We start from the raw sequence: 18781 nt of genomic DNA, 5'->3' as shown, positions 1-18781 counted from the left end.
TACTGGGCTCTCTGACTGCCTGGGCAATTTGGCAGGTGTGAAGAGACAGATGAGTGCTCTTCAGTGCTCTGTGCCTGAGAGGATGTGGCACTAATTGAAGTCGATGCGTTAGCTGCCATCCATCTGACAACGGCTTCAATTTGTTCATCCCGCAGCAGCGGGGTACGGCGAGCTCCTACAAATCTGCGCATGAAGGACTATTCCCTGGTAAAACTCGGTGATGATGAGTCACCGGTGCCCGCAGCAGGCACAGAATCCCCACGTCCTCTCCCTGCTCCACGCCCACGTGCCTTACTCCCTACCTTCTTCATCTTGGTAGACTGATAAAGATAGGCAGAAAAGTACTAAGGGCTTAGTGTGCTTATTCCTGAACAGCTGCTAACAGGTATAAGAAACAATAATTTTACAAAGTGTGAACTATACTTTAATATGAGCTAATGTGGGCTACACGACTGTAAAGTGGAGTGTTTGGTGAACTTTTTGTTTTTTTGTGCACAACAGACTACAGTGTGAGCTGAAGTCACACAGAGACCTTGCAGACAGCTGTGAACAGCACTGCCTAAAAAAGCTCCTCTATGTACTCCTATATAGTGTTTTTCCACAATCTAGCAGGATACGGATGGAAACCCACTAATAGGATAAATCAGAGTCAGGACAAAATGTGCAGCAGGCAGCACTAATTGTAAAAAGGAACAATGGAACATTATGAGGCAGCGATGCACATTGAGCTGTCTACAACCAGCTGTGGCTGCAGAACAGACTACAGAGGCAGACTACAGAGTGAGCTGAAATCACACAGAGACCTTGCAGACAGCTGTGAACGGCGCTGCAAGGCCTAAAAAAGCTCCTCTATGTACTCCTATATAGTGTTTTCCCACAATCAAGCAGGATACGGTTGGAAATCCACTAATAGGACAAATCAGATTCAGGACAAAATGTGCAGCAGTCAGCACTAATTGAAAAAAGGGACAATGGAATTTATGAGGCAATGACGCACACTGAGCTGTCTACAACCGACTGTGGCTGCAGAACAGACTACAGAGTGAGTTGCACTGACACAGAGACCTTGCAGACAGCTGTGAACAGCCCTGCAAGGCAAAAACAAGGTTCTCAGACAGCGGTTGCTAAATTAGCCTGGATAAAGCACAATGAAGCAAATCGCTATCTCAAACTGGCCCCCAGTCAGAGCACAGCGTCCTGCCCCTAACTGAATTCACAGCAGAGTGAACCCAGAATGGCGGCGGCAACCTTTGTAGTGCATCATGACATCATTTCAGCAGCCAATCACAGCCATGCCAGTAGTTACATGACTAACATGCATAACAGGATGTGCCCACACTTCTTAGGACTCCTCATTGGCTGAATTAAAATAAACTGGCTCATTGAATTATGGGAACTTCTGATTCCGGTATCCAATATTGAGAAAGTATCTGAACTCAGTTTTGGAATTCCGATACCGCGAATATCTTCCGATACCCGATACTTGCAGTATCGGAATGCTCAACACTAGTTATCATCTAACCGTCATAACATCACCCCAGAGGACCCTTTTAAGTGACGTCGGTCCTCACTGACCGAACACCACGGGTGGCATTACGAACAAAGGACTTTATTTCCAAATACCCCTTAAAGACCTTTCCCATTTTATTGTTTTATTGGGCGCCCAGGGCTAATGACCGTGACATCCCCCTTAAGTGCGACCGGACCTGTACCAAGTATCCCACGGCCCTGGTGGGTGACTCAGAAGCACTGCAGCACTGCCACAGCCAGGCAGCAACAGGCTGTGCTGAAGCTAATCTGCTTAGGTGACAAACCGCACAATGCTGAAGAGATGTGGACAGCGTGGAAAGAGCAGTCAGATTTTTGTCTGACACCGCTGAACCTACAGCCAGGCATGGTCATGTGGGACAATGGCTGGAACCTGATGGTGGTTCTGAGGCAAGGTGAGCTCACACACGTACCATGCCTGGCCCATGTACTTAACCTCATTGTTCAACGGTTTCTCACAAGCTACCCGATTTTACCAGAGGACCCGTGTAGCGGAATTACTTAGAAAATTCCCATGTGAGAACGCTGTCAGTAGATGTCAGAGTTTGTTGTACAACCAAGGAGTCCAAGCGAAAGAAACAGAAGTACAATCCAGCTCAGGCAGGGGAACAATGGCAAAGTTCTGGGACAGTTTTCTCAGACCCTCCCATCGTGCCGGCACAGAGGCAAGGGGTGCTGTCACAAGAAGTGCAATGTTTGGGAAGATGTTGATGTAGTACCTTGCAGATCGTACAAACGTCCTCCGTGATTCCTCTGTGCCTTTTAATTATTGGGTATCCAAGCTGGACACGTGGCATGAACTGGTACTCTATGCCTTGGAGGTCCTGGCCTGCCCTGCTTCTAGCGTTTTGTCAGAGCGGGTTTTTAGTGCCGCTGGTGGAATTATAACAGATAAGCACATCCGTCTGTCAACTGAAAATGCTGACAGGCTGACTCTTATAAAAATGAACAAAGACTGGATTGGGCAAGACTTCTGTACACCACCAAGTGAAAACAGCGAAATATAACCTCTAATACATTGTCTTTTTTGTGGAGGCGCATTGTCATGCACCTCTCCCCAACCATACATGGGAATCCACTTCCTGATTTGGTCTGTTTGGTGTTATCCTCCTCCTTATTCTCATCCTCATCATCTACAACCAGTACAACACCAGGTTGAACGTATTCCGTGATGCAAAAGTCACTCAATTTTTGTGCAAGGGTGTTTTTCTGATGCCCTCTACTAATTAGAAACCAAAGTAAACTCCCCCAGGGGGAACTGTCATCAAAATGAGATGTATGTATATTTTTCCCATTTACTCTTATATATTCCAGTTTTAATATCTCTGGAACATCCTTTTATGACCTAGTGTATACCTCTACAATATGAAAATATTGAAATACTATTACAGTATATTTTTTGTATCCCTGTCTCTCAGCTGTTGCTAGGGACAAACATATCTCATCGGACACAATCTGGCATCATATACAGTATACGAACCTGTGTTCGCCCCTCTGTTTTGTTATTTACTTTCATTGGTGGATTCACATTCTTTATTTTTTGTTTGATTTCAGTATGATTTATCTTGGTCTCCTCATTCTCCACCACTAGATCACCACTTTTAACGTGTTCTGTGCTGCTACAGGCAGTCCAATTTTTGGCACGGGTGTCTATGATGCCCATAGCATATTTTTAAAAATGTATCCCCCTTGGGGAAATGTCAATCAATGCACTGCGTGTATGGGCATTACAAGTCTAGGAGACACACTCCTTTACATTGGGCCTAGTTTTTAATGAGGCCTTCAGCAATGTCTCCTCATTCTCCACCACTAGATCACCACGCTTAACGTGTTCTGTGCTGCTACAGCCTCAGGCAGTCCAAATTTTGCCAAGCTTGTCTATGATGTCCATAAATTTTTTTTTAAAAAAAGGTATTCCCCATGGGGAAATGTTTCTCAACCCATGCATTTAGTGTATGGGCGTTACAATTCTAGTAGACCGGCTCCTTAACATTGGGCCTAGTTTTTAATTTTGCTAATTGGGCAGGGGAGTCTATGTGCACTTATCCACATCACTGCAAAGCTTGCAGGCACTGTATGTGAGTCTATAGATCTCCCTGCATACATCAAAGGGCTCCATTTCTGTCTGCTGCTGCATATTTTATACATACCTAGCTGCAGTTATCCGTGGCAATTTCTTTTTTTGCTTTTTAAAGTTATATCTGCTCGTTTTATTATAAAGCAATCCATAGCCCCCTTATTTCAACATTAATTTGCTTGGTCACGCTGATTTAATTTTTTTACCTTTTTTTTGGGGCCCAGGTATCAGATGTGAGTGGGTCTAAAAATCTGTCCTTTTTGGGGGGCACTATGTAATATTTTGTAGTGTCTTACAACATTTTTGGACTCAATTTTGCTGCCCCAAAAAACTTTAGCTGGCACCAAAAAAAAATAGCTACAGTTGTTTATATCACATTTGTGATATTTATCACTGTGAGTTGTACGCCACACGCATCGCATATCATTGCACTAAATATCTTAAAATTTTAGTACTCCAATTTTATTTTTGGGTGTCATAGCCAACTTTTTGACACAATTTTGGTGTGCCAAAAATAACAAGGCCACATTTTGATCAGTCTGTCAAAATCCGTGCTTTGCAGGCATACATTGCATTCTTCTGTCTGCTACCTTTGGACTACTCAGTATTTATTGTTTTAAAAAATGAAAAAAAAAATTATATAGTCTGTTATCTCCGTCACATGCCTGATGTATCTTTGGTGTCAAAATCTTCTGTTCGCAGGCACACGTTGCATTGTTGTGTCTGCTAGCCTTGCTGTACTCAGTATTTATTGTTTCACAAAAAAAATTTAAGAAAATGTATACAGTCTGTTATGTCAGGCTGAGGCCTGGTGTATCTGTGGTGGAAAAATCGTAGCTTCGCAGGTATAAGTTGCATAGTTCTGTCTGCTAGCCTTGTTCTACTCTTTTTTTCAAAAGTTCACCAAAACCCCTCCAAAAAAGGCCTTGACTTCAACCAACACTGCCCGGTTCATCTTGATGCACATTTGCTGTGTGATCTTGAACATGTTCTGCAGAAGATCGTTCGCCGCGTCCTAATTTTTCCAGGTGTAATAGAGCAGCCAATTATTCATATCTTGGGGGCTGATCAGGACGGGACCCCTCAGCTCTAGCAATCAATCAGCAAACTGTGGCTTATATTCAGCAGATTTGTCTTTTTGCAGGATTTTTTTCTGGAGGTGCGATTCTCCCTTTGAACTGTAGTAGTTCGGTATCGAAATTCAGCCCCCAGTCACGTAGCTCTTTCAGAACGCTCTCATCCTTGTGTATGTAGTTCATGAACTTCCCAACGTGCCGCTCCCTCTGTTCTGGTGGTAAGCAGGTGTGAACGGCCAGGTCTTTCATGATGTTGAAGTAGTTTCTCATTTTGTCTGTCAGACCTGTTAGGTTTCAGAACTCTGGCACCAGTAATAATAATAATAATAATTTTTATTTATATAGCGCCAACATATTCCGCAGCGCTTTACAAATTATAGAGGGGACTTGTACAGACAATAGACATTACAGCATAACAGAAATACAGTTCAAAACAGATACCAGGAGGAATGAGGGCCCTGCTCGCAAGCTTACAAACTATGGGGAAAAGGGGAGACACGAGAGGTGGATCCGTCTTTGGCTCCTGGCTGGGGTCTCCGGGGGATGTTCACGATTAACGGCTGGATCACGTCTTTCACTTGTTCTTTGCATTGGTTCTTATAGTAGTCTACAAAGCTGATCTCGCTACTGTCTGCCTTCTTGAAGGTGGACACTGTAGTCATGTTCCAGGCGATCTCGTCTATATAGTAGGTTTTAGTGTTGTACTTGGTGAGACGATCTGTCCGATCAGCTCCTTGCAGCAGGCATCCTGGAACCTCTGAGGGCCACACGAGGAGTTTCTACTCTACTCTAATCTCTGCTCATGATGTCATGCACAGTCTCGTTTCTAAGGACTTTATGGCTGACATCAATGCTCAACATGATGCTGGACTCGTACTGGAGGATGGAGGTGGAAAACACCTGGCAGATGGGCTCTGACTTCGGCGGCGGCGCTAGGGTTGTAATAGTTGCATCCTTCACATCCATTATCTTCAGGAGTCTTCGGAAAATTATGTTATAGAAATGGAAGCAGGTGGGCAAGGTCGTTGGAAGCTCGTTGGTCAGGGTGATTGTTGTCCGCTTGTTTTCTCAATTTCGAGTGTGGCTGAACACCTCTGTGACCTTTGTTTTGGTAAAAACAACACAGTTCCATCAAATGCCTGCACCTTCCCGATGGTTTCTTCATGCTGGTACAGGAGGCCATACCGCAAATGCTTGGACTCCATGGCGGGGTTGAAGTCAACGTGATACTGGTACAGGGCCCACTGTGGTTGGGACACCAGCTTGATGTGGTTGGTCACAAGAGCAATCTTGGTTCCAGAGGTGCCAGCTTTTGATTTTTGGATGTGTTCGATAATCTGCCGGTTGTTCACCCCGGCATCATGGAATTCATGCCTATGGCCGCACCGTTCCCCTATAGACACTTCTGCAAGTCCTGCTGACACCTGCAGAACCTCGGACGATGGTCTCTCTGCTGCCACTGCTGGCGGCCCTCTCAGGTTCTCTCTTCCGACGAGCAAAGGCTCAGGCGCTGGCTGCTGAGATCTGACTGCTGGCCGGGGTCCTTGGGGCTGCTGTACCTGTCCAGGTGGTCTTTGTGGGGCCTGCTCCTGCACACGAGCTCGGTCGCAGACCACGGATCTTGCTCGTCAGCTCATTTTTTACTCCATACACAAACCACGCACTAGTGTGTATTGTGCCTAGTTTTTAATGAGGCCTTCATCAATGTTTCCTCATTCTCCACCACTAGATCACCATGGTGAACATGTTGTATGCTGCTATAGCCAGTCAATTTTTGGGTAAGGGTGTCTATGATACCCATAAATATTTTTTTAAAAACTGTAACTCCCATGGGGAAATGTTTGTCAGCCTGTGCATTTCTTGTATGTGCATTACAAGTCTAGGAGACACGCTCCTTTACATTTTTTAATAAGGCCTTCATCAATGTTTACTCATTTTCCACCACTAGATCACCAGGATTAAGATTTTCTGTGCTGATAAACCAGTGCAATTTTTGGCAAAAGTGTCTATATGATGGCCATTACCATCATGTACGTATCTTCTTCTCATTTATTATTATATTTTCCATTTTTCATAGCTCTGGACAGTCCTCTAATGAGGTAGTGTATACTATTACTAGGGAGAAACATATCTCGTTGGACACATTCTGGCTTCAAATTTATGAACCTGTGTTCACTTTTTTCATTTTCTTTCATAGGTGGAGTCACATTTTTTATTTATTTCTTTTATTTCAGTATGATTTATCTTATGTCTCCTCATTCTCCAACAATAGATCACCAGGGTTAACTGGTTTTGTGCTGCTACAGCCAGTCCAATTTTTGCCAAGGGTGTCTATGATGGCCATAAAGATTTTTTTAAAATTTAACCCCCATGGGGAAATGTTTGGAAAATTTTAGTACTCCAAATGTTTTATTTTAGTGTCATAGCCTACTTATGGACACATTTTTCGTGGGCCAAAAAAAAACAAGAACACATTTTAATCACTCTGTTATCTCCATCAGATGCACAGTGTATTTGTGGTGTCCAAATCCTTCCTTTGCAGGCATGCATTGCATTTTTTGGGTCTGCTAGACTGCTACCCTTGGTGTATACAGTATTTTACATCCCACAAACATCCCACATATTGAAACAGTCTGTTATCTCAGTCACACGTCTGGTCTATGTGTGGTCTTCAAATCTTGGCTTTTCCACCATACATTCCAGTTTTTTGTCTGATACCTTTGCTGTAGACAGTATTTTGTGTTTTTTTTTTATTTTAAAAAATACATCCCACAAATTGAAACAGTCGGTTATCTCAGTCAGCAAAGAAAATGTTCAGCACAGCCTATAAGTGGAGGTGCCTCTAAAGTGGGTTCCCAAACCTTGAGTACTAGTATAGTACTAGTATAGTATAAACTTTTAGCAGTGTCCACCGCACCGCCATATCTGACTTGCGATGGATACTGTGTCTTTGCCTCTCTCCCTAGTCTTTCACCGGCTTCAACTGGCCATTATCCAGCCCTCCAACATATCAGCAATTACTCTATTGATGCAAATACCTTTTTCTCCACGGGTTAAACCATCCATACCTCATTCCTGCTATTTATAGTACACTGATGAAGGTCCTTGCAGACCGAAACGTTTGTGACTACTGTATGTATTACATTAAATACCACTTTTGCATCATACCCACTGGAGTGTGCTAAAATTATATACTATACTGTTATCTCAGTCACACGTCTGGTCTATGTGTGGTCTTCAAATATTGGCTTTTCAGACATACATTCCAGTTTTTGGTCTGATACCCTTGCTGTAGATAGTATTTTTTTTTTTTTTTTAATTTAAAAAAAATACATCACTCATATTGAAACAGTCTGTTATCTCAGTCACACGTCTGGTCTATCAGTGGTGTTCAAATCTTGTCTTTTCAGACATGCATTCCATTTTTTAAAAATACAGGCCACATATTGAAACAGTCTGTTATCTCCGTTTGATGGCCATTTTATGGGTGGTCTATAAATAATTTTTTTTCATGCATACATTCCAATTATTGGTCTGTCTAATACCCTAGATCTATACACTATCTTGGTTAAAACAAAAAAAAATGTTACAGTGTGGTAGTTCCGTGACACGCCTCATCTATCTGTGGGCTGCAAAGTGTGCTTTTGAGGCTTCCTTTATCCTTTTATTGCTGTGTGTGTTACCCTAGCTCAAAACAGTAAACACTATTTTGTCATGAATTTTTTTTTTAAATTTACCCCCCATGGGGAAATGTTGGTCAGCCTATACACTTAGTGTATGGGCAGTACAAGTCTAGGAAACACGCTCCTTGGTAATGGGACAGTTTTGTTTAGGAGGCACTCTTCCATGTTTCTTCCAAGGGGGATTGGTGTGCGTGCAAATTTGGGTAAAGGCGGCCCTTGCATTGAATGCATAAGGAACCTGTATGGCAGGACCAACTGAAGACTGTGAAGTGGATTTACCTGTGGCCATCCAGTATCTGGGTTCAAAGGCTTATTGGGGTGCATATGACTTGATAGCAGGGCAAGCCTTGCATTCAATGCAACATTTTTCCAAGTGAATGCATTTGTGTTGGTTGAAAGCAATGTTAAAGTTGAAAAACGCATCAAAAACACTGAGTGTGAACATAGCCCAAGTGGTGGAGGAATATTTTGGTCTTGGGTAAATTATTTTGCCTTACGTACAAGTCATTACCCTGGAAAGGATGTACCTTAACATATTTACCAGCAAAACCCATTTTGGTTTCGGTTTTGTATGTTTTTAGGTGCACCTGTAAAAATGACGTGAAACTGACAATATTGCTTACAGCTGTGACCTAGGAGTCTGAAATGCTTCCAAGGGCTATCCTCATGATGTTCCTGTGTCATTTGAGCAGAGTTTCCATAATTTTCAGACGTTTTTACACCTTAAAAGGACCCCGGGGGGATCGCGGTAAAAATACTCAGACTTACATTGGGCTCGTTGCTCGGGTCGAGTACCTGAGTATTCCAACTTGCTCGACCCGAGTATTGTAGTGCTCGCCCATCACTATTCCTAAGCCTAAGTGTATGACATTGCATATATCTGCAATAAACTTTAATTACCATTTGTCAGCACAAGCCTCCAGATGGCATGAATCCCATGGTAATATTCAACTTTCCTTTTCTGTTTGGATTTCTTTGCAGAGTTTAGTATCAACTGCAAATATTATTGAAATTCTGCTAGCCATGGTCATTAATAAAGATGTGTATGTTGGCAGATAGAACTATTTTGCACTAGTCATTATTATGTACATGTTAGCAGTAGTGTAACTGGAAACTCATGGGCCTCCATGTAAAATTTCAAACAATTTTCCAAACTAATATAAATCCTTCAGGTCTGCTGCATGTTGAGTGTGGTTTTATGTAGTGGGCTCAGGAGCTCAGGGCTGATCTCACACAATACTGGCAGATTCTTGCTGTATTAGACCAGTCTCACATGTCGAGATAATTCTGGTACCGGAAAAATCGGTACCGGAATTATCCGTGTCCGTGTGTCCGTGATCTCACGTAGGCCATCCGTGTGGCACACGTGCGGCACACGTGTGCCACGCGTGTGCCGACTGGGTACCACACGGAGCGTGCAGGAGACAGCGCCAGAGATAAGCGCTGTCCCCTGCATCTGGTACTGAATCTGCCATTCATATCTTCTCTCTCCAGCAGCGTTCGCTGGATAGAAGATATGAAAAATCTTTTTTTTTCTTTCTCGTGTTTAAAATAAAGATCCCTGTCCCCAACCCCCTCCCACCCCCTGTGCGCCCGCCCGCTGTTATTTAAATACTCACCCGGCTCCCTCGCAGCGTCCTGTCCTCGCTGCACCTTCTCCTGTATGAGCGGTCACGTGGTGCCGCCCATTACAGTGATGAATATGCGGCTCCACCCCTATGGGAGGTGGAGCCGCATATTCATGACTGTAATGGGCAGCACCATGTGACCGCTCATACAGGAGAAGCTGCGGCAAGGACAGGACGCTGCGAGGGAGCCGGGTGAGTATTTTATTGGTAATTCAAACTATTTTTTTTTTAACAAATTATAGGATTTTTTTTAAACCCCCGAAGCAATGGTGAAATTGCATTTTTTTCTCATTTCCACTGCATTTTAAATGTTTCTCCCATTTTCCAGGGCATTGTATGTTAAAATGAATCATCTATTTTTTTTTAACCTGCAACTCATCCTGCAGAAAACAGTTGTGGCTCTTGGAAGAAGAGCAAGGAAAAAAAAAGCGCCAACAAAAAAAATTGGTGGCAGTAGAAGTTAACAGTGTTGATCTTTGGGCTCATTCAGACATCTGTGATTTTTCATTAATGTTTGAATGCAAGAATCAGCATTGGAAAACTCAGAGAAAACCTTAAATTGAAAGATTGACGCCTGTTCTGTGTTTTGGAGACACTTTTAGCTTTAGCATACATATTCTGATGAAAAATCACTGAGGTTTGAATGAACCCTAAAATAGTTTTTTGCATAAGTTCCAAGGGGTTCGATTGCAACCACTGGATCCACTCTAGTTATGCCCCTCCATGTTATTACCAGAGATAATGTTAACTGTTGAAATTTACTGTCTAATTTTTTTTTTATAATTTTTGTTTCATTGTTACAGAAATCTTGGTGAGATCTGCATCTTTGGAAGCAAAATGAATGGCCGAATCTACTTTCAGAAATTTCGTACCTTATTCTTCTTGACCCTTATTTTAATGTCCGGGTATTTACTCTGCTACAAAATAAAAATGATGAACAAATGGATTCAAGATTCTGTAAAATTACAAGAAAGACAGAAACCTGTGAATAATTTGACTTACCCGGCGTTCCAGCACCCCTTGGCTCCTCCGTACCCTTTTCCGTACAAGTTCATCACTAACCAGCCGGACAAGTGCAAGAACCGAAAGCCTTTTCTTGTTATAATGGTGATTGTAGAGTGCCAGGATTTTGAGTCTAGACACGCAATTCGAGAAACATGGGGTAATGAAAGTATTTATGGTATGGAGGTGGTCAGGATTTTTCTGGTGGGTCTACCTAAGATCTTTCCTGATCGAACCCAGAATGTGTTGGAAGAGGAAAGTGTGACCTTTGGGGACATCGTACAACAAGACTTCATGGACACCTATTACAATTTGACCTTGAAATCCTTAATGGGTATGGAATGGGTGACCAAATTCTGTCCTTCTGCCAGTTATGTCATGAAGATAGACAGTGACATGTTTCTTAATGTAGACTACTTAATTCATAACGTTCTTTATCCAAACTTACCAGTTCGTGCAAATTACTTCACTGGAGACCTAGTTACAAATACTGGACCTTTGAGGAGTAAAGCTTATAAATGGTACGTACCAAAGGAAATCTATCCAAACAATACATACCCACCCTATTGCTCTGGTCCTGGATATCTTTTTTCTGCTGACATGGCAAAGAAAATTTATGATGTGGCCCAAGAGATTACAGTCATCCCTATGGAAGATGCTTTTATGGGAATTTGCTTGCATGAGCTCCATATTCCACCCAGTAAACCCCCTAGAGGTGCCTTTAATGGATTCAAGCTTCATTACGACCATTGCAAGTTTAGGAAAGTTGTCACAGTGCACCACTATCATGGACAAGAGCTGCGGAATATATGGGCAGACTTTTGGGCTAAGAGATCTCAAAAGTGCTAAGAAAATAGAAACAAAAAATAGACTGGAGAAAACATCATATTTGAGGAGAACAAACCATTTCGAAGACACTTTTTAAAAAAAAAATGTACACACATGTCCATTAGTCTGGTAGGATTTATACAATAAATCCTAGATATTTTGTATTTATTTAATGGCCATAGACACATTAGCACTGATGTTTTAATTACTATTTAGTGTAAATGCAAAATTAAGAGATCTGATCAATCTACATAGTTACATAGTTATTAAGGTTGAAGGAATTTAAGTAATGAATCACTCATTACAACATCATACGGCAGAGAGTTCCATAGTCTCACTGCTCTTACAGTAAAGAATCCGCGTCTGTTATTATGCTTAAACCTTTTTTCCTCCAACCGCAGAGGATGCCCCCTTGTCCCTGTTTCAGGTCTATGATTAAAAAGATCATCAGAAAGGTCTTTGTACTGTCCGCTCATATATTTATACATTAAAATAAGATCACCCCTTAGTCTTCGTTTTTCCAAACTAAATAGCCCCAAGTGTAATAACCTATCTTGGTATTGCAGACCCCCCAGTCCTCTAATAACCTTGGTCGCTCTTCTCTGCACCCGCTCCAGTTCAGCTATGTCTTTCTTAAACACCGGAGACCAGAACTGTGCACAGTATTCTAAGTGTGGTCGAACTAGTGACTTGTATAGAGGTAAAATTATGTTCTCCTCATGAGCATCTATGCCTCTTTTAATGCATCCCATTATTTTATTTGCCTTTGTAGCAGCTGCCTGACACTGGCCACTGAATATGAGTTTGTCATCCACCCATACACCCAGGTCTTTTTCATTGACGGTTTTGCCCAGAGTTTTAGAATTAAGCACATAATTATACATCTTATTACTTCTACCCAAGTGCATGACCTTACATTTATCCCCATTAAAGCTCATTTGCCATTTATCAGCCCAAGCTTCTAGTTTACATAAATCATCCTGTAATATAAAATTGTCCTCCTCTGTATTGATTACCCTGCAGAGTTTAGTGTCATCTGCAAATATTGAAATTCTACTCTGAATGCCCCCTACAAGGTCATTAATAAATATGTTAAAAAGTAGAGGGCCCAATACTGACCCCTGTGGTACCCCACTGCTAACCGCTACCCAGTCCGAGTGTGTTCCATTAATTACCACCCTTTGTTTCCTATCCCTGAGCCAGCTCTCAACCCACTTGCACATATTTTCCCCTATCCCCATTATTCTCATTTTATGTATCAACCTTTTGTGTGGCACCGTATCAAAAGCTTTTGAAAAGTCCATATACACTACATCCACTGGGTTCCCTTGGTCCAATCTGGAACTTACCTCTTCATAGAAACTGATCAAATTAGTCTGACATGAACGGTCCCTAGTAAACCCGTGCTGATACTGGGTCATGAGGTTATTCCTCTTCAGATACTCCAGTATAGCGTCCCTTAGAATGCCCTCCAGGATTTTACCCACAGTAGAGGTTAAGCTTACTGGCCTATAATTTCCGAGTTCAGTTTTTGTTCCCTTTTTGAATATTGGCACCACATTTGCTATACGCCAGTCCTGCGGCACAGACCCTGTTATTATGGAGTCTTTAAAGATTAAAAATAATGGTCTATCAATGACTGTACTTAATTCCTGCAGTACTCGAGGGTGTATCCCATCCGGGCCCGGAGATTTGTCAATTTTAGTGATTTTTAGACGCCGCCGCACTTCCTGCTGGGTTAAGCAGGTGACATTTAATTGGGAATTTTTATCACTAGACATTTTGTCTGCCATGGGATTTTCTTGTGTAAATACTGATGAAAAAAAGTCATTTAGCATATTGGCTTTTTCCTCATCCTCATCCACCATCTCACCCAGACTATTTTTAAGGGGGCCAACACTATCATTTTTTAGTTTCTTACTATTTATGTAGTTAAAGAATATTTTAGGATTATTTTTACTCTCTCTGGCAATGAGTCTCTCTGTCTCAATCTTTGCTGCCTTGATTTGCTTTTTACAGAATTTATTTAATTTTTTGTATTTATTTAATGCCTCATCACTACCTACTTCCTTTAATTCTCTAAATGCTTTATTTTTGTCACTTATTGCGCCCCTTACAGCTCTATTTAGCCATATTGGTTTCCTCCTATTTCTAGTATGTTTATTCCCATACGGTATATACTGTGCACAGGTCCTATCCAGGATGCTAATAAACGTCTCCCATTTTCTTTGTGTATTTTTGTGTCTCAGGATATCGTCCCAGTTAATTGCACCAAGATCCTCTCTCATCCGTTGGACATTTGCCCTCCTGAAGTTTAGTGTCCTTGTAACCCCTCTACTACACATCTTTTTAAAGGATACATGAAAACTTATTATTTTGTGATCGCTATTTCCCAAGTGACCCCCAACCCTTATATTTGATATGCGGTCTGGCCTGTTGGTTAATATTAGGTCTAGCAGTGCCCCCCTTCTTGTTGGGTCCTGAACCAGTTGTGAAAGGTAATTGTCTCTCATAATTGTCAAAAACCGATTACCTTTGCTGGAACTGCAGGTTTCTGTTCCCCAATCTATTTCAGGGTAGTTGAAGTCCCCCATAATAATGACTTCTCCTTGAGTCGCAGCTTCATCTATTTGCTTTACGAGGATATTCTCCATTGCTTCCATTACTTTTGGAGATTTATAACAAACCCCTATCAGTAATTTATTATTTTTTCCCCCTCCCCTTATCTCCACCCACAGGGATTCTACATTTTCATTAAATTCACCTATATTATCGCGCAGGATGGGTTTTAAGGATGATTTTACATATAGACACACCCCTCCCCCTCGCTTATCTGTACGGTCATTTCTGAACAGGCTATAGCCCTCAAATTAACAGCCCAGTCATGGCTCTCATCCAGCCACGCTTCAGATATCCCCACCATGTCATAATTATGCTCCAACAACATTAGTTCTAATTCGTCCATTTTGTTGGCGAGGCTTCTGTCATTAGTATACATGCACTTTATGTTCCTCTCTGTACTTCTATTTCTTAAATTATTAACTGTTCTGACCCCACCCCCCATGCCACCGCCACCCCCAACTTCCTTATTTGTGCCCAGGTCTCTATCTGCACTATCTTCCCCTCCTATAAAATGAATACCCTCCTCCCCAATTCCTAGTTTAAACACTCCTCCAACCTTCTAGCCATTTTCTCCCCCAGCACAGCTGCACCCTCCCCATTGAGGTGCAGCCCGTCCCTAGCGTAGAGCCTGTAGCCAACTGAGAAGTCGGCCCAGTTCTGCAGGAACCCAAACCCCTCTTTCCTACACCAATTCTTGAGCCACTTATTAACCTCCCTAATCTCCCGTTGCCTCTCTGGCGTGGCACGTGGTACCGGCAGTATTTCGGAAAATACCACGTTGGAGGTCCTTGCTTTCAGCTTGCAGCCTAATTCCCTGAAATCATCTTTAAGGACCTTCCACCTACCTCTAACTTTGTCATTAGTGCCAATGTGCACCATGACCGCTGGGTCCTCACCAGCCCCTCCCAATAATCTGTCTACCCGATCAGAGATGTGTCGGACTCTAAGAAGAGAAGTCCTACTGTCATGACAAACTTCCAAAGCTTTCCCTCTATTCTCTCTTGGAAACAGGTGTTCACGGGTGGGTGTTCACGTAACCACTTGTATGCAAATTGCAAAGTTCTGGTCTGGTGTTAACTAGACTCTCCTCTGCTTTTTATTGTTCTAGATGGAACTCAAGGAAATTATGTCAATGTGTGCCTCGGAGTGTCATGATTCGGCACACACATAGCATGGTTGCAGACATTTCTTCTTACACTGGAAAACGCTTTAAGCAACTTTCAAAATAAAAAATTTTAAAAAAATTGTGTTGCTGCACCTGTGCACCTGCTTCACACATCTGACTTTCCTGTTGCTCATGACATAGATTAGGAACTCCTGGCTGTGTCATCTTTCTCTGCTCTCACTATTCCTTCACTCAGAGTTAGGGATAGCAGCAGGTGGAGGTGTAGACAATAAATCCCAATATGAAGAGCATAGATGGCATTCAAGTTTTCAAGAAGTTTAGATCACACAGGCAATGGATAGGGTGGAAAGCATACACAAAGAATACTGCAGGTGTGGGGACGTACATGAGTATTGAGTGACTGCAGAAAATATTATTATTATTATTTATTATTATAGCGCCATTTTTTCCATGGCGCTTTACATGTGAGGAGGGGTGTACATAATAAAACAAGTACAATAATCTTGAACAATACAAGTCATAACTGGTACAGGAGGAGAGAGGACCCTGCCCGCGAGGGCTTACAATCTACAAGGGATGGGTGAGAATACAGTAGGTGAGGGTAGAACTGGTCGTGCAGCGGTTTGGTTGATCGGTGGTTACTGCAGGTTGTAGGCTTGTCTGAAGAGGTGGGTCTTCAGGTTCTTTTTGAAGGTTTCGATGGTAGGCGAGAGTCTGATGTGTTGTGGTAGAGGGTTCCAGAGTAGGGGTGATGTGAGAGAAATCTTGTATACGATTGTGGGAAGAGGAGATAAGAGGGGAGTAGAGAAGGAGATCTTGTGAGGATCGGAGGTTGCGTGCAGGAAAGTACCGGGAGACGAGGTCACGGATGTATGGAGGAGAAAATACTAGTCAGATCTGCAGAAGGAAAAAGAAGTGCAGGAATAAAGCTTTTCTGATACATGAGAGATAGTGAATGTATCAGCATCCTGACCATACCATACTCACATCCAGCACATAATACTGAGAGGGACATGATTAAATGAGTAAAGTAGAAAAACTACCGGTAGGTTGTAAACTGCATATCAAAGGGTCTGAAAACGGATGAAAAGTAATTGAGACTGGAGTCTGAAATTTAGTGCACCTTTTAAAGTCAAGATGAGATTCTCTACCATAGATATCAAAAGTATTTAATCCCTTCCTGACATGAGACATAATAGTACATCTTATTCCATGGAAACTCGACGTATCTGATAGTCAAGCACCTGCACTAAAAGTCAAGCCCAATGTCAAAGAACGAACTAAGCCACGTATGGCAGCCTGTTAGGCCCATAAGCAGAGTCTAACATGCCTCCTATCAACGTAATACTGACAGTTCTAATACCCTGCAGTACATTAGAGCAGTATTGTACGGTATTCAACAAGCAATCAAACACTTTAAAGTTGAAGTAAAAAAAAGTTGTAAAAATATGAAAAAAGTATACAGTATGGAATGTAAATATATTTTATTTAAATATAGTTTTATCCATCATACTTATCCATCATACTGCTGTACAAAAAGTGGAATAAAACAGTCACATAGCCATTTGTAAAGAAAAATGGTATCACAGAAAGGGACCTCGTATTTGCCAACTGAGCCATGTGAAGGTTTGATCAACCTTCACATGGCTCAGTTGGCAAAAACATAAATAAATTACACTCAAAGATGTATAGTTTCCGAAATGGGGTCAGTTCTGGGGCAGTTCTGATGTCTTCCTGACACCTAAGGATCTCTGCAAATTAACTATTCTAGGAAAACATGCACTCCAAGAGTCAACTAGCGCTACTTCCTTCCGAGCCCCCTCGAGCACCCAAGCATTAGTTTCCAACCAAATATAAGGTACTGTGAGAGAAATTGGGCAATCAATTTTGGATCTATTTTTACCTCCTCCTGGGGAAAATTAAAAAAAACACTAAAACAACTAAAAATTGTAGTAAAAAAAATACCCTACAAGGAAGAGAAGCTTAGGCCCAACTCAATATCATAAGACAATTTTCTTTTTTAGTGCACAAAAAATGCATAAAAACATTTTAAAAATATGGGAAAACAAAAGCAAAAATAACTACACATATGAAGAATATTGATAAACAACCCTTCAAATTAATCTACCCTCAAAAGTGGGTGATACGCAGAGGACACCCAGTAACGTAAGTAGTTGTTCAATCCAGAGGGGCACAAGGCCTTTATTGATTGCAGTTCCACTTATAATTTTGTTGATGCTTGATTTACTATTAGGGATGGGCGGACACGTGGATGTTCGGGTTCATCAGGTTCGGACAAACTTCAGTCCAAAATTTGGTTTGAATACCAGAACTTGACTCGAACTTGACTCTGAACCCGAACCACACAAAAATCAATGGGGACCCGAACTTTGGTATGGTAAAATGGCTGTAAATTGGTCATAGTAAGAGCCTAGAGGCTGCAAAAGGAAGCAAAAATGATGGTTAGAGCAGGACAACTGTTCTGCAAACAAATGTGGATAGGGAGATTGCTTAAATTAACATTGAATTAAAAAACCTAAAATATAATAATCTTGAACAAGTAGGTGGATGTCCAAATGTAGGAGTGGAGCAGTACCTTGCATGTGTAGTTTACTGCACTTGTTAGTAAATAAATAAATGAAAAAAATGACATGGTTTCCCTATATTTTTAATAACCTGCCAAGGGAAAGCAGACAGCTGTGAGCTGGTCTTTTTATGCTGCGAAAAAGAAAATATCCATGGAGCTTCCCAGCCTATCCCAGACTCTTGACTTACATATGTTGTCTTAGGTGGCAAACTGGCTGTTAGGCATCAGGATTCTCCCGCTGCACAGGATAGATCCCAAGCATTATCTGCTACTGTGGTCTCTCATTCAGGTCCGGCCATTGTGATTGCTGCTCAGCACGGACGTCGGTCCCAGCGTCTTCCTCAGGCTTGTGGTATTAGTCTTTTTACTGCTGGCTATTCAGCCAAGTCTATGGTAATCAGTGATATGCAGGTGCAGCCTTCCACTCTGGAGCCTAAGTCCAGAGATCACCTTACTGAGCATATCCCTGATGTAGCATCTTCTTATTGATGGTCGGACGTTAGCTGCTCTGGTGATGTAGTAGCACTGGATTGGCTAATGAGCGATGACTCGACCAACTGGGCATGAGTGATTGGGGTGGAGCCTAGTGTATAAAAGGCACATG

The 18781-nt window shown here is 42.0% G+C and overlaps 1 protein-coding gene and 1 pseudogene across 1 annotated transcript in view; one reads left to right on the top strand and one right to left on the bottom strand.

The window, feature by feature from the left end:
* The window catches only part of LOC138677187 (beta-1,3-galactosyltransferase 1-like), a 54425-nt gene extending 38672 nt beyond the window's left edge, over nucleotides 1-15753 (top strand). Inside the window, exon 2 of the mRNA XM_069767115.1 lies at nucleotides 10816-15753. Coding sequence (XP_069623216.1) covers nucleotides 10850-11863 — 1014 coding nt within the window. The 5' untranslated portion in view covers nucleotides 10816-10849 and the 3' untranslated portion in view covers nucleotides 11864-15753. The remainder of the gene's footprint in view (nucleotides 1-10815) is intronic.
* Nucleotides 4518-6731, bottom strand: LOC138674666 (piwi-like protein 1 pseudogene; annotated as a pseudogene).
* Nucleotides 15754-18781: the final 3028 nt, after the last annotated feature.

The sequence above is a fragment of the Ranitomeya imitator genome, chromosome 4 (assembly GCF_032444005.1).
Source record: "Ranitomeya imitator isolate aRanImi1 chromosome 4, aRanImi1.pri, whole genome shotgun sequence".
NCBI classification, from domain to species: domain Eukaryota; kingdom Metazoa; phylum Chordata; class Amphibia; order Anura; family Dendrobatidae; genus Ranitomeya; species Ranitomeya imitator.
This window is presented reverse-complemented; position numbering and strand designations above follow the sequence as displayed.